The sequence below is a fragment of the Heterocephalus glaber genome, unplaced genomic scaffold, assembly GCF_053883595.1.
Source record: "Heterocephalus glaber isolate CG9 unplaced genomic scaffold, H.glaber_assembly_v1.0 deba00000621, whole genome shotgun sequence".
Lineage (NCBI taxonomy): Eukaryota > Metazoa > Chordata > Mammalia > Rodentia > Bathyergidae > Heterocephalus > Heterocephalus glaber.
The window spans coordinates 6,320,319-6,344,152 of NW_028258153.1; the positions used below are offsets into that span (position 1 = coordinate 6,320,319).

The window sequence follows — 23,834 nt, forward strand, 5'->3', positions numbered from 1 at the left end:
AATAAGACCCATGATCCAACATTCCAAAGCAAAATATTCTAAATATTGGGAAATTATACACAGAAATCTGGATTTCTACCTTCTTTTGGAAAACTGGAAGATCCAGCACACAGGCCCAAATTTCCACAAGGCCACAATGGGCTAGAGCTAACAAGAGTGGGGAGGTGATCTCTAGTTTCTCATATTCCCCGCTCTCATATATTGACATACATAGTCTACTTCATGACCGACACCACCTGTCTCACCCCAGAAAGATTAACGGAAAGAAAATAAAAGCTGTTGGGCCAAACAGAGACATTAGTTTGAGGGAGAGAAGCCCAAGGAAAAGGATCACGTATCAATCTTTAGATGCTCCCAACCTGGCACCTACCTGCTGGATAGTGTTGCTCTCCTGGCTGTGCCTGAGTAGGCTAAGCGGCAGCGCAGGCAGCCCTGCCTCCCGGCAGAAGGAATACAAGGGAACAGAATCTCTGCAGCTGGACAGAAGACTGCTCAGGACCCGGAGTGCAGGGAGGATGTGGGTAGCACCCTCCAGTATACCTTTCAGGATCTGCGTGACAAGATGGAAGAGACAGTTATTGGTATTATCACAGGTAAAGGAAGGAGAGCTACAGACACCAAACATCCTCAAGATATTGGCAAGGCAGACCAAATGTTTGGATTATAGGTGTGCACCACTCTGCCCGACTTAGTGCATGTGTTTTAATACTTCATCTCTGCAGAGTTCTGAATGCCACTCACAGTACCTTCTGCCCATTACCTGCCCTCCGGCCTCACGAAGCTGACTCTGGATGTACTGGCAGAAGTCAGGATTGCACAGCAGGGCGAGAGGGGTCTTCAGCTGAACAGGAATGGGCTCAGTGGTCTCTAGTAGGCGCTGCCATTCACTATTATGGTTTGGCTCCTAAAGCACAATGGAGGAAACAGGAAAATACAGGAGGGGCCAGGGATTTAGCTCAGTGGTTCCGCCACCTGCCTCACAAGTGCAAGGACCCGAGTTCGATCCCTGGTACAAAAAGAAAAAAAAATTAAAGAAAATACAGGAGGTCAAGAGGAACATGCAAGACTCAGGATCACAGCTCCCAACCTGGAGTTAGAAACCTGGGGATCTATGAAGTCACTACAAACAGCACAGGTGTATATCTTCGGTCACTATCAGACACACTGATAGTGTAAGGGGTCCAGGAGTGCAGACATACCTAGGAGATGTCCATAACAGTGTGGTTGATATAATAAGGGAAGTATCCTAAAGTCAGTTGGTCAGGGAATAATAAACCAAAATCCATCCCTAATAGGAAATGCTATAAGGTAATTAAAGAGACTGTAGTATCAAGGATGCATCACTTATAAGGTATTCCTACCAAAACTGCATAACCTGAATCTAACAATGAGGAAACATCAATTTGAGGAACAGTACTGTTCAGGTTTGGATGTGGTTTACGTGTTTCTCAAAAGGTTGATGTGCTGGAGGCTTGTCACCGTGAGGAGGTACTGGGAAACAGTGGAACCTTTTAGAGGTGGGGCCTAGTAGGTCAGTGGGAGGCAATCCCTGGAAGGGATGAGGTATTTCTCTTTTGAATTGAGGACCTCGTGAATGCTAGCTAGGGCAGCACTCTACCACTGAGCTATATATCCAGTTTGGGATTAGGCTGTTATAAAGCCCTAAGACTGGCCCCACCTACTTTCTCTGGCTTCTAAGTGTGAGATGTGATCCTTCTTCCCACTCCTACCCCTCACTGCCTTGACATCCTCAGCCATGAGGTCCTCACCAGAGCCAAGTAAATGCCAACGCCTGACCCTCGGATTTCCAAAACTATGAGCTAAATAATCCCTTTTTTTTCTTTTCTTTTCTTTTTTATATTTTAAGTAATTATTTTGTTACTTAGGATTTAACCCAGGGCTCTGCAATGAGTTAAATCCCCAGCCTTTTCTTAAATTCTGAGACAGGGTCTAAGTTGCCCAGGCTGGGCTCAAACTTGCAATCCTCCTGCCTCAGGCTCTCAGAGTACTAGGATTGCAGCCATGCACCTCAACATCTGGCTTCCTCTTTTCTTTATAAAGTTAACCAACCTCATATATTTAGCTATCATAATAAAAAATGGATTAATACATGTATCTCAAAACTGTCAGTCATGGGGTGGGGATTTAGCTCAATGGTTCTGCCACCTGCCTCACAAGCGCAAGGACCCAAGTTCAATCCCTGGTACCAAAAAAACCCCCAAAACAAAACTGTTAGCCATAAAAGGCAAAGAAGAAGGGCATGGTGGCACATACCTATAATCCCAGCACTCAGGAGGTTGAGGCAGGAGGGTTATTGAGAGTTTGAGGCCAGCCTGGACTATATAGTGAGTTCCAGGCCAGACTGATACAAACTGAGACCCTGTCTCAAAAAACAAAAAAAAACAAAAAAAAAACCCCAAAAAAACCCAGTCTCAGGTATTCTGCTTTAGTAGTACAAAATGGACCACAAGGACAGTATGTAGGAATTGTATGTAGGAACTGAAGGGTATATAGGAATTATTCTTTAAGATGAACTATTTCAAAATAAAAAGTTACAATCTTAAACATAAAAGACTGAGGGAGAACTATATGCTCTGATGTAGGAAAAGCCCTAAAATAGATCATATGGTAAAAAGAGGAATGATATAAAATACATACAGGATGAACTCAGTAATGTAAAGACAAACAATAGATTTTCTTGTATGCTGATAGATGTATGGAAAAGTAGAGGAAGTTTGGAAGGATACACCTTTTCACCTAGTAATAGAAGTCACTTCTGGAACTGACATATGGCCCAAAGAAAACTTTTAATTCTTTTATTTTTTAAAATATGGGGTCTTACAACATTGCCCAAGCTGACCTCGAACTCCTAGGCTAAAGCCATCTTTCTGCTTCAGCCTCCTGGGTACTTGCAACTATAGATGTGCACCACTATACCTAACTTGGGACCTTAATTTTCACCTATGAATTCTAATTTTTCAGAATTATATGTTCAGATACTGTGCAATTAAAAATCTATGAAATGATAATAAAATACTTTTTTGACACAACAGGAACTCATACTTAGAGCTGATACTTAGAGTATCCCTGCTCTAGAAAAACATTTTGCTAGACCCAACATCCTATGGCAGGGAAAGTCAAGAAGAACCCTAGGACTCACCTTGTCTTCTAGGTCCCCTGCATCTGTGCTCTGCTGGCTCATTACCTCTGGTCCCAACTCCAGGAATGCCTGTTCACAGTCTGGGGTGATACAGTTTTCCCTGCCAGCAGAAGCCATGGCATAGAATGAATTCTAGACTGACGAGGCTTAGGGTTTATTAACTTGTGCCACCACCACCACCACCTCCATCCCAGGAAAAGAATGAGGAACAAGACATACAGATAGACAGAGGAAATTTCCTTTTGGGATATGGAATATGGCCAGTATAGGATATGTTGGCATCCACGAACATATCCTTAACTGTTCTCCCACGCTGGACCTTATTTTCAAGTCTACATTATAGTTTCCATCTCTAGCTTTTAACTCAGTCTTCCCTTTGAATGCAGATGATCTTTTCCCTTTCAAAGTGTAAGTGACACACAAAAAAAGATAAAGTCCTCAAGTTTCCCAATGAATGAATTAAGAACCTAGGACTCAAATCCCCAAGGCCCTGTCTATGTTTAGGCAATAGCCAGTGAAAGGACCAGGTCATATGTACCTTGGCTAGAGCCAAAGATCTGTGAGATACCTTCCCCTCATAGTTTGAGACCCCTAGCTATACCCTCCTCACCGAGGTGCAGAGGGGGCCTCTCCAGCCTGCCATTCAGCACAACTGCTCTTCATTTCTGAAGCCAAGATCCCAGCCAAGAGGCTTGATTTTTCAAGAGTGCCTCTTAGTTCCGGCGTAGGGACTGTGCTAGGGGTCATCTTGTTGGTCTTATCTTCTTGTTCAAGGGCAAGTCCTATGTTCTGTTGTTTCTGTGGGAGGTGAGGAGGAGATACTGGATCAGAACTATTTGGTTGCTGCTAGGCGTGGCGGTGCACTCCTGTAGTCCTGCCACTCAGGAGGCTGAGGCAGGAGGACTGCCATGAGTTCGAGGCCAGCCTGGGCTACACAGTGAGTTCAAGGCCAGCCTGAACTACATGGTAAGACCTTGTCTCAAAAACAAAAAACCTATTTGGAGGCCAGGGATTTAGCTCAGTGGTTTCACTGCCTGCTGCACAAGTGCAAGGACCCGAGTTCGATCCCCGGTACCGAAAAAAAAAAACCTATGTGGTTGCCATAGGGCAGTATGGATTCTACTTATGGCCCTTTCCCCATTAACTAGAAAGTCATCCTTCTCCAACTCTCTTAGTCACTAGCCTGGTCATGTTAACATAGTTTCCTATACCCCACACACCTTCTGCTTGGCCTCTTCTGCCATGCATTTATAGGCCTGATGCAAGATGCGAGACTGACTGCCCTTGGGGGGCAGCTGATGGGCCTGTTCATCCTTTAGAACCTGAAGTTCTGGGGGTAGGCGACTGGTGAATGGGGTGCCCAAATCTGAGTCTGCTGGTTCCGTTATTACTGCAAGGGAGGAAGGGGGAAGGACATGATTATTCTAGAGCTTCATCCACCATGTCCACTTAGCTAGGGACAACTTCAGTGCCTCCAGGCTTCTGTGGAAGGAAGCCATTTAAACAAAGTGAAAAAGAGGGAGCAAGAATGGCAAATGGTAGGCTAAGAAGAACTAGGAACGAAGTTTAAGCTCGTAGAGGAAAGAAGATATGTTGGATTCAGATACTGAAGAATAGAGGTTTGACTGGAGAAAATACTGGGAAGTGTCAGAGGCCTGGGAACTCTGATAACTCACTGGTGACACGACCAGCAATAAAGGGGTGATGCAAGAGGTCTGGCCAGGACAGACGCTTCTGGGGTTCCTTGGTAAGCAGCCCCTGCAGGAAGTTCTGTGGAGAGAAACAACACTCCATCAGCCCTTCTTCCTCTTCCCTCTAGGTTCTGTCTAACCTATTAGCAGAACTGGCAAATAAAGATTCCTGCATCTACTCTCAGAGCAGACTCAACCACACTCTCAAAAATGTTTTCCTTAGGTCTCATTTTCCAGACAGACCATAGCCTCACCTCCTACAGAGACCCAATTCCTGTTCATGGACATTCTGTGACCCCAAAAGTAAAAGCAGAAATCTCAAGGTCAATGGCTTTGTTAAAAAGAGAGAAAAAACTGGAAGAGGAGTTGTCACCTTTGCAATCACCTTTAGAAACCAAACATTCAAAAGCATCCCAAACTCTTCCCTCCCTTTCATGGTTTCTTCATGGCTGTGTAGAAACAGATGCATCTGTGTTTAAAAACACAGTCACATACTTAAGTAATGGTGTAAATATGTTTGGAAACACTCAAGACCAGAAATCTTTCATCAAGTCTTCAGATGGTGGAGAGATTAGAAGACTATCTCTCAAAAGTGTACATCTGTTATGAGTTACCCTTGGGAAAATCTTCAGTTGGGCCTAAAACAAGAATAAAAGGCACTACTAGATTCTGATCACTATTCTAAAACAAGGGGATTTGTATAACTATGGCTCTTGTTGAAGACACCTGAAGATCTGCCCTAAAGAAGAATGAGTATCTTATGGACACTTCCTCAAATTAAGGATTCTTTCTTTAGATTCTTTTTGATAACTGTTTGGGTCTAACAAAATACATTGGGAAGAAATCTTTCCCTTTTTACCATTAGATAAAGCAAAGTTATATTAAGATTTTATTCTGGGAGAAGATTGCACTTAAATTCCATTGATGGACCATAATCTTGACCTAGATAAGAAATAAAAAAAGAGAACAAACTCTTCCTCCCTCATCCCTCCCATTTGTCAGCTTGCTGAGACTTAGCTATCAAGGACAGGCACCACCTCTGTCATCTGCCCCTAATCACCAAGCTAGCCCCATCACTGGTCATTTTGATATCTGAAGGACACTGAAAGTAGTGTGGACAACTTCAAGCGATATGATCTAGCTATTGCATCTGAGAGGAAATAAGTGGAACAGAGGACATATAAAAGGACCATTATCTCTGGTATCTTGAAATTACCTTTCCATTGTGATGTAGCAGTGATGGCAAACCTTTTGGAGCTTTCAATGATACAAATAGCCCACTGCAGCGTGTGTGCCATAGGTTCACCACCACTGTCATACAGCACACCTGCCTCAAAGAAAGGCTACCATTCTCAAGTTCAGCAGACCCAAGAATACCCTCTTAGAATAAATCCCCACAGGAGAATAGCAAGGCAGCTTGCAAAGTCTTGCCCCAGCTCTGGAAAAGGATTTTGGAAAAGAAAACAGAAGTAGAGGGACACAGGTTTCTGATGTAAAAAGTACTCTCCCTTGAGTCTTATTACCTTGAAGCAGGGACTGATGGTGGAGGGCCAGCGTACAGGGTCCTTGAGAATGAGATTGACCAGCTGAAAGATGCTCGTGGTATAGAAGGGAGGGGTTCCCACAGCCAGCTCATACAGAATGCAGCCCATAGACCAGAGGTCCGAAGTGTGGTCATATGGTCGTTCTTCCACTAGCTCTGGAGACATATAGAGTGGTGTACCTTTGATAGATGTCAGCACCATTGTATTAGTGCTCATAGCCCGGGCAAATCTGCAGCAGATGATCAGATGGAAATGGAAAGGGAAAAGATATTCTGGATTTGGTCATTACTAGAAAGCTAAATATGGTCATTGTTATGGTTTGTATCTAGATGTCCTCCAAAAGCCTCATGTGCTCATAGATGGGCCTTTTGGGTGGTGACTGGATTTCAGGGATGTGATACTTATCAGTGGGTTAATCAAGATTAGCTAAACGTGATGCTGGGAGGTGAACCCTTGTGGGAGGAAGTGTGTCACTGAGGGCATGGCCTGAAAAGGTTTATTCCCCCTCCCTCCTCCCTTGATCTCTGCTTCTCCATTACCATGCCATGAGCAAACTGTACTCTGCCACATCCCTCTGCCAGAAGTGCTGCCTTGAAGTCAGTGTACTCTGGACTGAAACCTCTACAAACTATGAGCCAAAGTAAAACTCCTTTCCTTCCTTAAGTTGTAAGTGTCAGGTATTGTGTCTCAGCAACAAGAAAGTAACTAAAACAGTCATTTCCTACCTGTCATTGTATGAGATATCCCACACCAGAATAGAGAGAGTATCTTTGATTAGTTCCAAAAGACCTAACAAAAGGGACAGTCTCCAGCTTCTAAACTGAGGCCCAAGTAAGTCATGCATATAGTCTAGGGCTCCCTGCAGAACTGGAAGCTCAGAAACCTTACCCAAAGTCACAGAGCTTGATGCCACCACCCTTGGCAAGGAGGATGTTCTGAGGCTTCATGTCTCGGTGTAGGATACGATGGGAATGCAAATAGTACAGGGCTGACACTAACTGGGCAGCAATGACCTGAACCTAGGGGTCGAACAGATGGGAGGAAGAAAGAAAAGGTTAGTGAAAGGAGCCAGCTGACAAGCCCAAAGACTTCTCCTAATACTACAGCTAAGGTGATCTTCCCTGTTCTCCCAGAGCGCAGAATATTCCTGCTAGCTGGGCATGGTGGCACATGCCTGTAATCCTAGAACTCGAGAGGCTGAGGCAAGAGGATCCCTGTGAATTCAAGGCTAGCCTGAGCTATATAGTGGGTTCAAGGCCAGCCTGAATTACATAGTAAGATCTTTTCTCAAAAAAAAAAAAAAAAAATGGTGCCTCGCACATAGTAAACATTCAATACAAATTCGGGCCAGGGATTTAGCTCAGTGGTTCCAGCGGCTGCCTCGAAAGTGCAAGGTCCCGAGTTCGATCCCCGGTACCAAAAAAAAAAAAATTAGCCACCTATTTAAATACTTTATGTAAATTAACTCACTAGTCCCTGTAATAGCCTTATGAAGTAGACATTAGAAATGAAATTTCAGGACCACAAGGTCCCCAATACCAAAAAAAAAAACAACAAAAAAACAAGGGCCGGGGATTTAGGTCAGTGGTTCTGGCACCTGCCTTGCAAGCACAAGGTCCTGAGTTCGATCCCTGGCCCCCCCAAAAAAGTACATACACGGGCTGGAGGGCCGGGGATTTAGCTCAGTGGTGCCACTGCCTGCCTCGAAAGCACAAGGTCCTGAGTTCAATCCCCAGTACCAAAAAAAAAAAAAGTACATACATACAAAAAAAAAAAAGAAATGAAATTTCAAATGAAAAAACTAAACACAAAAAAGATTAATTTGTCCCAGGGAAACCAAGCTTCATACTCATATATTATGTCTCCAGTGTTCACACACTCTACTCTAATACCACATTGCCTCTATATATATCCCTGGTATCTTGCATTCTTGTCAGGAGTCTTCAAAAATGGAGACCCTCAAGCCTTTCGGCCTGCCCTACCCATCCTCCACCTGGAGAGAGGTCAGGTATGGGAAGCATACCTGGTCTTCTGGAAGTTTTCCATCATCTTCCAGGATCTGAAAAAGCTCTCCCTCAGCATAATCTGTCACTACCACCACCTACAGGGAGAAGGCAATGAGAGTGATAGATTCATGCATTCTGAGGTTGGGAAATTCCTGGGACCCTTGTGCTTGAGAAGTGATTCCAAACCATCAAAGCACACCTCTTTGTCAGTTTCAAAGCTGTCAAGCATATGCACAATGTTGGGATGACGAAGACCCTGCATGATTTCAATCTCTCGTTGCAGATTCCTCAGCTCCTTCTCTGAGCGCCCCAGTTTGGGGATGAACTTCAGGGCCACCACCTGTCAGTGGTGTAAGTAAAGAGTCAAGATCTAACTACAACTATGGAAAAGGCTAGAATTTCAACCTTAACCAGAGAGTTCTAAAACTCAACTTTAAATAGTCTGAGCAACTCTTATCACATCTGCTAGTTTCCCATCTCTGCTTTCCCCTTGATATTTTGATCTTGCTCGACTCCCTCCCCCACCTCCACCACTGCCCACCCCAGGTGGAAACAATATTTCCCAAACATATCCCTCTGCTGGATTCTTTTTTTCCCCCCAGTACTGGAGATGGAACCCAGGACTTTCACACTATGACCAGCCCTTTTTATTTTAATTTTTTTGAGACAGGTACACATTAAATCACTAAATTGCCCTATCTGGGCTTGAACTTGGGATAGTCCTGTCATAACCTCCCACAGTACTGGGATTACTGGCATGTACCACTATGTCTGGCTCCCTTTGTTGGATTCTTAGAGAGGTGTTCTGATCTAACCAAAAGACTCAAGATGAGACTGAGGGAAAAAGAAGGAAAAATGAAGAGGGAAGAATAGAGTTCACATGGTTTATCTCTTTCTGCATGGTATGATAGACTAATAATAATATTTGTTATTTACAGGTGTCAAGTATTGTACTAAGTGACTTAGTGTGACGAGGTATTTAATCCTCAAACCGCATCAATCAGTTATTATCTCCATTCTACAGATGAAGAAACTGAGAAACAGAAAAGTAGTCCATAGTGCTAAGGCTTTAAATGGAGGTAACTGGAAGTTGAACCTAAGTAATACAACTTCAGAGATAAAACTCTGTAAGAAGTCAGTGCCTCAGGAATACAGATTGGTATAAATCCAACTGTCTGGCTCCATTTTCCACTAGAATTAGGGACACAGAATCCCACTCAAAAAATATCTTTGTTCACCACCTTAGCACTGTATTTTTTTCGACCCTTGTACACTCTCCCAAAAGAGCCTTCTCCAATCATCTCCAACACGTGGTACTTTTCCATGACAAAGGTTTCAGGATCTCTCAGAAAGAAGGTAGAGAGAGTGGCGAAGAGCTACACATCCAGGGACAGTTCCATGCATCTGAGAAGCCTGGCAAGGGCGCAGAAGGGTAAATGTTAGCAGCCTAAACTTTTTTACAATAATCCAGGCCTAAAAATATGGTAGAGTGGTGTGGATGGAAAGATGACGAGATCTTTGAACAAACAGACCGGCTCCTTGGAGTTCCTTCCCTTTTTTCTTTTCTTTTCTTTTTTTTTTTTGGTACCGGGCTCGAACTCGGTCCTTGCGCTTGCGCAGCAGGCGGCGAAACCATTGAGCTAAATCCCTGGCCCTCCTTCCCTTTTTACAGTCTCCTGTCCACTCTCCCACCCAAGCCCTGCACCCACAAGATAACTTGTTCCCCACTTCCCTCAAACTAGCCTCGCCCACCTGCCCCGCCCCGCCCCTTTTAGCTTCCCCCAAATCCCTGCCATTCCCAACCTCAGCACCCCTGCCCAGACCCCTTGTTCTCTCGCTCGGCCGGCTAGGAGTTCCTCTTTCAGCCAGTTTAGGAGCTCCAAACTCTTCAGGCCGAGGGACACCTGCCTGGCCTCTCCTCTAGTCCCCTCTGGCTGCCTACATACTTTGCCTGACCTATCATTTTTCTCTACCCTTCTATGCCGGTCTCTTTAGGCTCCCATCCTTACCGGTTTTACTCGCTAGAACTGTCATTAGTTCCGAGGACAAAGGCTCTTAGAAGTGTGGGAGAGACGAGGACCGCCCATAGGCACTTCCCGGGGCACTATAAGACAGCGATCGCCATCAGGCCCCACTAAGGACCTGGAGTCGGCGGTTGCCTAGAAACAACGCCCCCCTTCAGTCTCCGCCTTTCCTAAAGGTATTTCCGGTTCCGGCTGCTGGCCGGAGAAGACATGGCGGCATCTGCGTCGGTCCCTATAGGGGAGGAGGACTGGTAAGTCTGTGTCATGGGCTTTTGCCGGCTTCCTGAATCCGTTGCGAGGAACAAGCGGCGACTACAGACGGTCCGTACGGTGGTCATAAGGGATAGAGCGAGGGATCGGGGTGGCAGAGACGCTGACACTTCTTCTGACACTTCTTCCTAGGCGAGATTCTGAATTGGGAACCGAAGAGTGGAGGGGCGGTGATGGGAGAGGATTCTGGGTCTGCACCTGCCTGGCCAGTTGGCGCCACGCTTTATTGGCTTGATTATTTTACCTCCCCTTTGGCCCCACCTTCTCTCATTCTCTTCTAAAATAAATTTTCTCAGGAGCTTGAGGGATACCTGCTCATCAGACCTCCCCAACTTCCAGAAACGTCCTCCACCTCCAGTCCCTGTTTGCCCCTTAGTTTAGTCCATTTTCTTGTCTTTTTTTTTTTTTTTTTTTTGATACCAGGGATCGAACTCGGGTCCTTGAGCTTGCACAGCAGGCAGCGAAACCACTGAGCTAAATCCCCTGCCCAAGTTTAGTCCATTTTCTCCCACGTTTTCCTCAACCTTCTGTCCCCGACAGCACTAATGAGGGCTATTGTCAGAATAAAGCCTTATACCCCACTAAGAAGTCCTCGTAGCCCTTGGCTCAAGGATTTTTAAGAGACCAGAACCTGTAAGTACTGTTAAGATTTGGAAATAGGGTAAGTGTGGGATCACTCCACATTTTATTAGCTGTGTGATACAGACCAGGCTAACTAGCTTCTGTGACACGTTCTTAGCTGTGAAAAAGTGGGTGTGGCATCTACCTTGGAGTACTTAAGAACATCACCATGGATTTGTAACCTATCTATGGCTTCTTTTTATTAATAACTCTGAGAGTAGAAGATCTGAGGAGATCTGAGGTTACTACTAGGAACCCAGGTCTGACTCCAGATCTTTTATTCTTAGTACCAGGACACACTGTGACACACACACACACACACACACACACCCTTTGTGTTACCACTTAATTACCATTCCATCCTGTATCTCACAGCCAGGACCTAGGTCACAGGTAGGATGGGCCAAGTATTGAAAAGCCTCCTGACTGAAACTCAAAGAGTTATACCTCAGTGTTAAGTTAGTTCAGGGAGCCCAGCCAGTGCTGACTTTTATTAAGACCATCTAGACTAGCAGTTTTCACTGTTTGGGGTAACTTTAAGATTCTGAGGGGACACTTTGAGCAATGAGAGGGCAGCAGTGACTGCAGCAGCCTGTCATACTGCAAGCTCTGATTCAGGGGTTCCATTCCCATGTCAACAGAGCTACTCCACTCTTGTAAGTGTAAAGCTTTATATTTTATATTTTGAGGTTTCTACCTAAGGCTTAAAAACAATTTTAAAACAGAAATTATGATATAGGTCATGCTATGGGAGACATGCTCTTGGTGAAGAGGGAACAATATATAAGAAAGCAAAGCATCCATCTTTCCATTTATCACCTGAATTGAACTGTGACTCCAATTACTTATCTTCAGTATCATGACAATTGCTATTTCTGTGTTTACATATGTATATATATGTCCTCTGGTTTACATCAGGATCATGGATCCTAACCTAACCTGACAGGCTCATCTAGGTCAACCAGACAGCCAGGGTCATAAATACATCCAGAGTACTCTTAAGTACATCCTTCTTTCCTTTTAGGTGGGAAAGTTACATAGAAACAGGAAAAAAGAGGACTTAAACTAGTTACTATGACCCAGATACTATTAGGTACTTTACATAAATGAATCACCTTTAAAAAAAAAAAATCACCTTTAATCTTCACATTAATCCTAGAGAGTAGGTGGTATCTATATGTAGTAGATATAGGTGATACCTATATGTAGTAGAGTAACTCAGGCTTATAGAATTAACTACCCAGATTACTTAGTAGCTGGTGATTGGTACATATTACTGACTCCAAGGCTGATGGCTGTTCGGCTACAACACAGCCTTTATACCACCTAGACTTGTTCTGTTCAGGTTGGTATCTCCTTTGAGATGGCTTAGAATGATGGTGGTGGCAGTATGTTTAGGCAATAGGCAAGGCACTGAGATCCATGCTTAACTATGGAGTAAGGAAAGGCAGTATTAGTATTGGTAACCTTGTTAGCAATAAATAGATGCCATTTGGTTGTAGAGATAGCCACTAAGAGATAACCAGCGTAGAATGAAACTTGAACAGGGAGTCAGGAAACCAGGCTCTGGTCTCTGTTCTGCCCATGTTACTCCTTGGTTAGTCTTTTCATCTCTCTGGGAATCTGTTCCTCACCTGTTGGCAGAAGTAATCTCTAGAATTCTGATTCCCAGCTGCCTACTTGGCCACTTGGCAACTTTAGGAAATTTTCCCCTCATTTTTAAGGAATTTAACAATTGAATGCTTTGAGGGAGATTGCCAGCTTTAGTAGGCTTCTGCAGGAAGATCTGTAATGGTGAGTCAGTTTCCTCCTGTGTCTTTAGGGTCCTTCCCTCTGAAGTTGAAGTGTTAGAGTCCATCTATCTGGATGAACTACAGGTGATTAAAGGAAATGGCAGGTATGTATTCAACTAGGATATGCTGAAATATCCTTAGTAATGAGAAGATTCTGTGCAGAACCTGATCTTAAGACACTGCGACCCTTGATTCAGAGATAATGTCTCTCTTGTGTACACAAAGGCTGTTCCTTTAATCTCCTCTAAAGAAAGAGGCAAATACTCACTTCTGCCTGCTCACTCCCCTCCTCCCCAGCCCTTGAGCCCCTGAACAGTCATATCTTGGGTCTCACTTCATCTACTTGCAGATCTTCACCCTGGGAGATCTTCATTACTCTGCACCCTGCCACTGCAGAGGACCAGGATTCACAGTATGTCTGCTTCACTCTGGTGCTTCAAATCCCAGTGCAGGTGAGACTCCTACTATACAACAGCAAAAGGAAAAAAGAAAGAGTCCCTGAGGTGGATCACTTTAGCAGCAACTTGTTATTTTCCCCTACTAGTATCCCCATGAAGTGCCACAGATCTCTATCCGGAACCCCCGAGGGCTCTCAGATGAACAGATCCACAAGTAAGTTGGGCTGTCAGAGCAGGGAAAACTCGGTATGCTACTCTGCCTGGCAAGGGAAGGGGCAGGCCTAATACTAGCTTTGCTCTCTTCTTCCAGGATCTCACAGACACTGGGCCATGTGGCTAAGGCAGGGCTGGGTACTGCCATGCTCTATGAACTCATTGAGGTAAGGTGTGCTGGCATGGGAAAATGCCCCTGCCTTCAAGCTGCAGCAGTTGTGTTTTGTTTTTGTTTTGAAAGGAATCCTAAATATATCATATTTGGAGTCATTCCTTTAGTCCTTGTTTAGGTAAATTAATTTAGAAAGATAACTGTTATGTTTCAGAAAAATCTCCCCAAAAGATACATCAGTAGCTTTACCAAATTGCTTGTCAGAGTATCTTGACAGAAAAGTACAGTTCCTCTTTAGCTTGCATTTTTCTTGCTGCAATTTCATTGCTTATTGTTCTCTTGGCACTGGCAACTCAGATGGCAAAAGACAGTGATCTTGCCTTGGTGGACTTAGCCATAAATGAACGTTTGAAGGCTAGCCATTGGAGCTGACTAGAAAAAGTCACAGTTCCTGTACTTAAGAGAGTTTATACCATAGTTAAAGAAACAACTCACAAGAAGCAACATGTAGAACATAATGTACACTGATAACTTTTATCATTTGAGATGGAAAAACAAGTCTTGTTTTCCTCAACTTGGAATTATTTTTAAGCAAAATGTTCAGAGTAGAATAAAGGTAGATGGCCTAGAGTCCGGGAGTGGCCCTATTAGAGCACTGTAACACCCCTAGGCCAGGTCATTATGAACCATTGAACTCTGTGGAATTCCAGAGTATTAGCTATTCAAATAATGCATTAAAAGTCACTATCGAGAGGAAAAACAATTTAGATTTTGAAGCCAGAAAGATCCAATTACTGGAGGGGCTAGAATATGCAGAAGGATTGCTCACAAGCTAAGGGAGCACCACCATAATGGGAATGCATAAGTATGCGATACAGGCTGGCCAGGTGGGTACCAAGTGCAGCCAGTCACTCCTCACACCTGGGAAGAGCAGAAAAGCTTGGCTCATAGTTCCTATCCTTGCCTCTGTATTTAAGCAGTTTTGTCTCCTCTTCTCTCAGAAAGGGAAGGAAATTCTCACAGATAACAACATCCCCCATGGCCAGTGTGTCATCTGCCTCTATGGTTTCCAGGTGGGTTTCTCAGTTGGGACCTGGAATGCGCTGGAAACAGGCAGAGTATGGCTTGTGAGTGACCACTGACAGTACCTTCTATCTGTCCCCGCTCCAGGAGAAGGAAGCCTTTACCAAAACACTGTGTTACCACTATTTCCACTGCCACTGCCTTGCTCGGTATATCCAACACATGGAGCAAGAGCTGAAGGCTCAAGGACAGGAGCAAGAACAGGAACGGCACCATGCTGCTGCCAAAGAGGTAGGCGTAGCCAGCCCCTGCTCTCACCTGACACTTCGCCTTCACAGCCATTGCCATCCCTCCACTCCAGTGGCTTTATACCTTTTTAGAGTCATCGATATCTCTGAGACAGATGGAATTTCACCTTTGTCCATAAAGAAAAGGGCATCCTTACGTACATGTACAAGGGGTAATCAAAATATATGGTGAATGTATAAATTAAAAATAATTATTATAGTAAAAGACACATTGCCTTTAATCTCCCCCAAATACTCCCCCTTGCTTCGAACACACTTGTCGCATCATTCTTGCCACTTTCTGCAGCTTTTCTGGAAGTCTTTTTGTGTCTTTAAAAGGAATAATAAATGCCAGGCATGGTGGCACACACCTATAATCCCAGCACGTAGGAGGTTGAGGCAGGAGGATCCCTATGAGTTAAGAGGCCAGCTTGGGCAACATAGTGAGTTCAAGGCCAGCCTGAACTACATAGTGAGACCCTGTCTCTAAATAAATAAGTAAAATAAAAGGAGTAATAAAAAATACAGTGAATGTTCTGGCATGTACCATCCAACAGAAAGGCTTAAAAAAAGAAGATGTGGTTCATAGTGGCCCAGTTTGTAATAGCTAAAGCTTGGAAGCAGCCCAAGTGCCCATCAACTGGAAACTGGATAAAGAAAATGTGGTTTTCGGCTGAAGATTTAGTTCAGTGGTTCCAGCGCCTGCCTCGCAAGCACAAGGTCCCGAATTCGATCCCTGGTACCAAAAAAAAAAAAAGAAAATGTGTTTTTTTTATAAAATGGAGTACTACTCAGCCATAAAGAATGAAAAACTAGTCGTTTATAGCTAAATGGATGCATATCGAGGCCATACTCTTTAAGTGAAATAAATAGGAAACACGTGTAAATACCGAATAGTTACACTAGTGTGAGAAACTGATAGTGTAAACAAGGGTTAAAATGAATAATTGATAATTTGAAATAGGAAAAAAGGTCCAAAGATGAAGAAGTGAAGGGAGGGGAAGGGGAAAGAAAAAGAGGGAAAGGAAAAACTATGAGAAAAGAAAAAACAAAAGAAAGGAAATGAAATCTATGTAAATAGGGAAGGGCGGAGGGGGTGAAGGGCACACAGGTAATGGGGAAAAAATAAGAACCTAGATATATCATGCTCAGGTACAAACACCCAATGATAAATGTAAATGAATTGTATACCTAAAATGTACCAATAAAAGAACTTAAAAAAAAAAAAAAAATGATGTGTCCTTATCCACTTTATTCACCATTACCTGGCAGTGTGTAACTTCTGACTCCTGACTCTTCCCCAAAATAAAAATGACCATGAAAAGTAAATATTTTGAGTCAATTCAGGATACTGAAGTAGCCATGATAGCAACTAAAGACATTCATGAAAGAGGACTCCCAGAACTCCTTCAGAAAGTGGCAAGAGGATTTCCTGCTTCCGGTAATCCCTTGGGCTAAGGTGTGAAATGATGACGAAGATCTTAGGTATGTGGGGAGAGCTCCTCACGCTTTTCATTTTTCGAGTTGACTCATCTTCATGCTGATTTGATGGTAAGCTCTACCACAACATGGCTCCTGGTGAGAACGAATTGATTGCCTCTGTGAATAATCTGTGACTTGAGTCCATTGAGCTTACTGTGGGCCAAGGCTCCCCTGTCTCTGTTGTGCAGCCTGACTTCTTTTGACTTCATTTATTTTCTAACTTTCTGTAGCATCAGGGTTCAAGAACAATTAGGTACCTTCACTAAAACTTGAATCACGTATGATTTGGTGCATTTAGATTTTTGTTTGCACATCCCCGTAACATGATACATTCAAAAACAGTTTCCAGTGAGCTTTGTGATGAAAAGAAGAGAATAGCCATAAATGCAAAAGGGGACTGGGACAGATGTGCTCGTCAGGTGAAATTGAATACCCAGGAATCCATCCAGGAGCGTCATCTCAGGGCAGTTGTCCCTTGTTGGACCATAACTTCTTCCTGTTACATGGAGGGACTAAACTATAAATTCTGGACTATGACATGACCTTACCAATCCTGGTCATCAGGCTGTTTGAAAACTTCACTTCTTAGATGTGAGATGAATTTGGGGGTACCGGGGATTTAGCTCAGTGGTTCTGCTGTCTGCCTTGCAAGCTCGAAGTCCCAAATTCAATCCCTGGTACAAAAAAAACCCCATAAAAACAAAAACAAAAAACAATGTAGTAACAAATGAATTTGGGGATCATCTTTGACCATTGTCAACATGACCTTTTAAAATGAAATACTTGCTATTCTAATATTTATGAAATCTGAGTGGGAAAAAGGCTTCTTCAGATTTTAAATTTGTGATAAAGGCAATTTTAAAGAAATAAAGTTTTGCAGTTCTTAAAAAAATGCCAAGAGCAATTGTATATGTGTTTGGAGCAACAAGAAATATTTTGAGTGGGTGTCTCTTACTGTAATAATTTTTTAATTTAAACATTCACTTTTTTTTTTATCACATCACATATGTATTGCCTGCAGTTTCCAAGAGTCCCCAGACTTCTCGTTTGGCAGCTCCTCCTGTACTACCTCACTGCTGAACAGATAAGCCTATGGCCTTCAGTCCCAGCCCTCTGCAAATCAAGATGGCTGCCAGGGAGCAGGGTGTGATTTCTCCTCTTGTTTTAGAAGGCAGTCGGTGTGCAGTGTCCAGTGTGCAGAGAGCCCCTCGTGTATGATCTTGAGTCACTGAAAGCAGCCCCTGAACCCCAACAGCCCATGGTAAGGGGACTCCCTTCTCATCTGAGCCAGGAATAATGGCATTCTCTAAGGTGGGAGGAATGGCATCTTGTCTCCACTGAATGGGCTCGACCTGTCCACCAAACCACAGCTGCCACTGGGAGCCTGACTCAGGCCATCAAACCAAGCACCTTATGCAGCTCTCCTGAGGCATTCCTGGAAGAGTAGGGGTTCAAATCTGCCACCTTCTGTTTATTTTTTCCTCCCTACCATTCTGCTTCCCTCCAGGAGCTGTATCAACCCAGTGCAGAAAGCTTGCGACAGCAGGAGGAGCTCAAACGGCTCTACCAGAGGCAGCAGGAGCGGGGCGGCATCATTGACCTTGAGGCTGAGCGGAAGCGGTATTTCATCAGCCTTCAGCAGGTGAGGGAAGTTTCTTTCTTGCCCTCAGACACCACTCTGCCACTCTACCATGGCCCTAGGATGTACTTTGTTCTACCCAGGAAGTTACAGGCTGATGGTGGTTGGCTAGTAGTAGGAAAGGGGACACAGTTCCCATCTTTGAGGATCTGCATCTCTCTCGGCACACCTCTTCTCTAGGCTTCTGCCCCTTTGGATCCTGAGGTAGCTGTAGATGTCTCCAGAGGATCCCACCCATCACCTAATGCCCTCCCTGCAGAACAATCTACTTCACCAGCTGCCCAGCCCACCCTGCCAGTTCCTTTGCCTGTGGCCACCCAGTACATGTGTGAGAAGATTCCAGGGACTGGGCCAAATCAGCCGAAGTTGGGTGAGACCCAGAAAGCCATGCTAGATGCCCCCCGGCCCAGTCGAGGGCCCTGGCGACAGCCCAATCGGAGGCACCTGAAGGGAGGGGAGTTCTCTGCCCCCAGAGGTACCAGTAAAACCCAAGAACTTCCACCTCCTGAGAGGCCCCTCAAGGAGCCTGTCAATCTAAATCTGGAACCCCAAAATCAAGAGGTTGAAGGTCCTCCCCAAGAAAAAGGACCTGGCGGCTGGCAGGGTCCTCCACCCCGTAGGACTCGGGACTGTGCTCGCTGGGAGCGCTCCAAGGGCCGAACACCAGGTTCTTCCTACCCCCACCTGCCTCGGGGCCAGGGAGTATACCGGCCTGGCACTCGACCTACTCCTCGGAGTGACCCCCTAGGTTTGGAATCTGAGGATGGCTCCTAGCAGTACTGTGGGGGGAACAGGGAATTGGGGATGGGAGAGGGACAATAAAGGCATCTGGCCTTTTTTGCCTTTCTTTGCTTAGTAGTGCCTAGCTTGTGAGGTATGCCTCTTTCTGTGTTAACTTGACTATGTGGCAAATTAGCCCCCACCTTTGTCTTTTAGTCTGTTCTCCCAAGAGATCAAGGCAAAAAGGGTTTTGATTTTTCCAGTAGTGTAATGAGTTTCTGGGAAAACTAGTCAGAGGTTGACATTTCAGCATAATCCTTAGAAGGCAAAATAATACAACCCCCACTGGGTATACCCTCATATTCACACATTTATTTTTTGGTGGTACTGGGGATTGAACCCAAGGCCTTTGCAGTTAGCTATATCCCCAAACCCCTGGCTTCTTCTTTTGAGAAAGTGTTTCACTAAGTTGCCCAGACTGGGCTCAAGCTTGGCATCCTCTTGACTCAACCTCCCAGAGTACTGGGATTATGGGCATGTACCACCACACCCAGCTGCACATGTTTCTTACTTAGATCCCCTTAGGTGGAGGCATATATCTTTCCATTTATTCTAGGATCTCTTCCTCTCTTCTGTTGTGGGCTATGCCCCCATCATCTGTACATGTGGTGGCATGACTAACCCTTGTAGGCTTCTATGATTGGAGCCCCTGCTTTGTATTCAAGTACCAGCACAGCAAGGGGAGAAGGGAAGTCAGAGACCAGAGCAAGTATTTATTGATTTCCTCAGAAAGGAGAGCTGAGCACAACCTGGTTGATCACCTCAGAGACTCAGCATTATGAATTGCCCCTGCAGGGTCATTTTTATATAGCATGAAGTAGCCCTGTACCTGGGCGGGACTAATCTGGGTTGTAGCTTGAAGGACATGTTCTGCAAAGGTCTCAGCCAAGGAAGATGCTTGTCCTGGGTAGAACCTCTGGAACATCTGGGTCAGCTGCCAGTGTGAGCAGTAGCCCACATACTCCTTCATATCCACTCGCCCAGGGCGTATCAGGGCAGGGTCCAGCCTAAGAGGAGAAGTAGTTACAAGCAACAGTCCCAATGGCACCCCCCAAAAAAGATGGTCCCTTTCACCTCCTCGTTCTCCTGAGACAGAGGGACCGGAGTCTTACCTCACTCCTTACCTGTCAACGTGGTTCGTGGTCATAAATACGATGCGTGCCTCAGTGGAAGCCACGCCATCCAGGGCATTGAGCAGCCCACTGAAGGTAAGACGACCTAGACCTTGGTACTTCACAGGGTCTGAAGGAAGACAAAGATGGAGAAGCTGAGTGGTCACAGCACTGCTCAAAATGAACGTACCTACCATGGTCCCCTACTCATCATGGTCCCCTTGCACCGCCAACCCAAGCAGCCTCCATCAACCTTCCAGTTCTTACTTTCTCCCACTATACCTCACTACCCTCATTTAGAACCACTCCCCATCCCCAGCACTTTCACTTACTCTCTGTAGCTAAGTCTCGGCTGAGAAAAGCAGCATCCACATCTTCCAGGAGCACCAGACTCTGCTGTGGGGCCACACTCAGCAGGTGGTTGAGCCGGTCATCAGATAGGCTGGAGTCTGTGAGACTCAGCAGGCAGATGCTGTGTTCCAGTTCTCCAGCCAGGGCTGTGCTGTGGACCATGGTATGGCAGGAAGTAACCTGGGGACTCTTCCTTGGGCCCAGCTGCTTTTTGTCCCAGGCCTGGGAGGTGTATCTCAGAGGCCTGGCTCTCCCACAGCCTACCCAATCAGTGTTCTACATGTCCCATGTTTATCTTGGTTCATGGCCCAATATTCATTTCCCTCTCCAACCCATTAGCTCACTTTCACCACAAAGGCTGAGTTTCACAGTTAAGAGAAATTTTGACTACTCACATAAAACTGCTCTTTCCACAACCAGGGGGCCCATAAAGCAGATAGCCACGTCTGTAGGGAATGCCTAGGGATACAGCCAGGAAAAACAAGACCTAACGTGTATCATTACTGTGCCCCAGGTGTCCACATTCATCCCCAGCCTTGTCCCATACTGGCCTGGTGATTTCTGAAATCATCTACATAGGCAACTTTTCTTTCCCCTTCACCTCTGGGAATTGGGCCAAAGATCACCCCCTTTGCTGAAATAATATAGTCAAAAGCAGCCTAGCCCAGACCCTAGCTGTTTCTCACCTCTGTCAGTGTACCATTTAGGGTTATCAATGAATTCCCGGATGTCTTTAATAATTCGATCAGCCAGACCCTGCTGTAGAACCACAGAACTCAGGGGCCGGCGGCGGCGTGGATAGCCAAAGGTGCGCCATTCGGAGCCCACAGCTGTGTACATCACTGTCTTCCCTTCCTCCTGTTGCAAGGCTAGCTCTCGAGCTGGGAGGGGAGAGATGAGACAAAGCTAATAATTCATTCTCCTTACCACTGTTGATTCTTCACCAAAATGGCCTCTTCCCGGTCTCCTGCTTTCATGGGCTCCAATCCCCTTATTTCTCCTCTCCAAACTGCCCTTCCTCTGATATCCAATGTCTCCATCCCTGTATTCGCCCTATAAAGCTTTCCTGTGCCATCCCACACCTTCCTCCAAGATGTTGAAGAAAACCTTGCGGTCAGTGCCCAGGGCTGTGAAGGTGACAGATTCCCAAGGAGTGCCCGTCTGCAAGTCTATCATCTGCATCTCTCGGCTTCGTTCTACCCGGATCCATTTCCCCTGATACCTGAATAAGAATGGTCAAACGGATAAGTGAAGGAGAATGTGTCCAACCCAGCTCTCTCCGTTCTCCTTTTCTGCTCTCAGAGCCCTCCTTGGCTCCCAACCTTACCAGATGAAGTGGTTCCCAGGGCTAGGAACAAACTCAAACTTGGTGGAGATGCGGCCACTCTCATGCTGAAGGTATGAAGTCTCGACACTGAGGTGCTGAGTACGGGAACTGTGTCGGGTGAGCCAGCTAAGCAACCAAGCATAGCTCCTGTCTCGAGCAGGTACTTCCAGTGTAATCATGTAATGGCGCCGAAACGCCACCAGTCCCAGTTGGGCGCCCTTCCGGGCCAGGGCTAAGACTGTGCCCACACCCACTAGCCCAAATCCAGCCCCAAAGTAGGGATTGTCCTTTAGGGCTAGAACAAAGTCTGAAAGTGGCATCTTGAATGGGAAACACCAAAGCTTACAGGCTGTGAGGCATTATCAAAACCTAGGGGTAATGAGCAGTGGAGATGAGACAAAGCACAAGTTTAGTTTAGACACTGGATCCCACATATGTCCCTAGCCCTGTCCCACTCCCTCCTGCAGAAGCAGGAAGGTCAGCACTACTCTGCTTTAATATTCTCCTCCTGTGAGGTAGGGTTCCTGCTGGAATACAAGGGCCAACATTTCAGGCCCTTCATCCCATTTTGTTCTTCATCAGCCTACTCATACCTGTTTCCTACCAGAGGATCATGTCTGAAGATTCCTGAAACCCAAGAGAGCAATGTAACCAGCTTCACATCAGGATAATAGATGGACAGAATTTGTGTGGACCTTGAGACCAGGTGAGATAGTAAAAGGCCTACTGGCTGGAGTTAGCAGGATGGTTCTTCTCTTGACCTGTAGGTGACCATGTGCCCTTCAAATATCCTGTCCCTTACCCAATTCCTACTGTCCTGTTTACAGTAAGTTACCCAACTTATGAACATTCCAGTTGCAAACTTTCATACACATGAACAGACCTTGCATTAGGAACATTCATAGATGGGAACAAATCCTAGGAGTACCTCACATGTCTGCTGGACATCGTCACAGCTGTCCTGCTGTGTGCTCACTGTTCATTGTACAGTGCGATTGTGTACATTAGTACAGTGTTCATTCAGAGCCCAGGATGTTCAGAAGCAAGAGGAAAAGCAGTGGTGATGTGGAGGGGACTGCTGAGAAGTGCAAAGCAATACACATTGTATATCTGTGTCAAAGGTGTGTAAGACTTACTTTGTTGGACTTACAAAAGAATCCGACTAATGAATGTTCTCTGGGAACAACTTATTCGTAAATCGGGGACTTACTGTAGTTCTTTATTACCTCCCACCTCAATTGTCTCTTTAAATTTTAATTATTGACATGGCATTTTAATCGGTCTTCAGCTCTTGCATCACTAAACAGCTATACCGAGATCTAAAGTTTGCTTCATTAGGATCAGCTTCAATTAACTTATCATTCTCCTTTCTCCAATGCCTTCAATGGGTGGCTCCCAACAGACCCTAAAGTGTATACAAACTCTTCAGCCTGATACTCGAAGGCCTCCACAATAAGGCACCCATCTGTTTTTCATGGCTTAGCTCCTAATAATGCCCCCCACTGCCAAATATGCAAAACACCTCCCCCCTCCTTGTTCCTGCAATTCTCTTGGCTCGGAATGTCCGCTCTTTATTCTTTGCATTCTTTCCATTCTCTCCATCTATTTCCTCCACACAGCCTTTCCTAAATTCAACCCCCAAAGGGGGTCCAGCTGTAACAAAAACACCTGGAGAAATGGGAGCCAAACTGATTCTAGCACAACACTCTTCCGACTGCTCACCTCAGCCACCCACGCCATTCCGCCCGGCACCTGGCACGAAGGGCAGTGAATTGACAGCAGTGACCTCGGCTGAGGTTCAGCGAGCTGGAATCCAGAATTCCAAAACACCTATGCATGGAAGGCTACAGACAAAGCTCTTCTCTTCCCCAGTCCTTGATCGACACCCAGAAGCCCCCTTAAGAAATCCCTCCATACAGTGGCTCAAGCCTCCAAGAACGTGGTTTCGAGTACTTCGTCACCCCGCCCCCTACCGCCAAGGCTCTCTGGCCCTCCGACTCG

At 45.3% G+C, this 23,834-nt stretch overlaps 3 protein-coding genes across 15 annotated transcripts in view; 1 reads left to right on the top strand and 2 right to left on the bottom strand.

The window, feature by feature from the left end:
- Positions 1-10,556, bottom strand: part of Stk36 (serine/threonine kinase 36) — a 23,753-nt gene extending 13,197 nt beyond the window's left edge. For 5 of the 11 annotated variants that reach the window (XM_021244269.2, XM_004864571.4, XM_021244268.2 and 2 more), the window contains exons 1-12: positions 10,411-10,556; positions 9,643-9,814; positions 8,601-8,741; positions 8,419-8,496; positions 7,284-7,414; positions 6,375-6,624; positions 4,837-4,930; positions 4,381-4,550; positions 3,771-3,958; positions 3,161-3,260; positions 761-904; positions 371-550 (exon numbers count right to left, since the gene is read on the bottom strand). In XM_021244269.2, the coding sequence (XP_021099928.1) occupies positions 371-550; positions 761-904; positions 3,161-3,260; positions 3,771-3,958; positions 4,381-4,550; positions 4,837-4,930; positions 6,375-6,624; positions 7,284-7,414; positions 8,419-8,496; positions 8,601-8,741; positions 9,643-9,726 (1,560 nt within the window). In that variant the 5' untranslated portion in view covers positions 9,727-9,814; positions 10,411-10,556. The other 6 variants (XM_021244267.2, XM_021244266.2, XM_087206048.1 and 3 more) reach the window with 6 other exon arrangements.
- Rnf25 (ring finger protein 25) lies at positions 10,506-20,657 on the top strand. 2 transcript variants are annotated; one of them, XM_004864575.4, is made up of 10 exons: positions 10,506-10,676; positions 13,139-13,213; positions 13,459-13,561; positions 13,654-13,721; positions 13,818-13,887; positions 14,834-14,905; positions 15,003-15,146; positions 17,793-17,885; positions 18,132-18,266; positions 18,444-20,657. In XM_004864575.4, exons 1-10 carry the CDS (start codon positions 10,636-10,638, stop codon positions 19,035-19,037), a joined length of 1,395 nt encoding a protein of 464 aa, XP_004864632.2. In that variant the 5' UTR covers positions 10,506-10,635; the 3' UTR covers positions 19,038-20,657. The 2 variants fall into 2 exon arrangements, with proteins under 2 accessions (XP_004864632.2, XP_012920924.2); XM_013065470.3 differs by having other exon boundaries at positions 17,796-17,885.
- Bcs1l (BCS1 ubiquinol-cytochrome c reductase complex chaperone) lies at positions 19,737-23,820 on the bottom strand. Of its 2 annotated transcripts, XM_004864580.3 has the most exons (8): positions 23,556-23,815; positions 21,834-22,202; positions 21,589-21,728; positions 21,193-21,387; positions 20,902-20,965; positions 20,488-20,657; positions 20,168-20,285; positions 19,737-20,050 (listed from the first exon to the last, which is right to left on the bottom strand). In XM_004864580.3, the coding sequence occupies exons 2-8, from the start codon at positions 22,151-22,153 to the stop codon at positions 19,801-19,803; spliced, it is 1,257 nt and encodes a 418-aa protein (XP_004864637.1). In that variant the 5' UTR covers positions 22,154-22,202; positions 23,556-23,815; the 3' UTR covers positions 19,737-19,800. The 2 variants fall into 2 exon arrangements, with proteins under 2 accessions (XP_004864637.1, XP_087062182.1); XM_087206056.1 differs by lacking the exon at positions 21,834-22,202 and having other exon boundaries at positions 23,556-23,820.
- Positions 23,821-23,834: the final 14 nt, after the last annotated feature.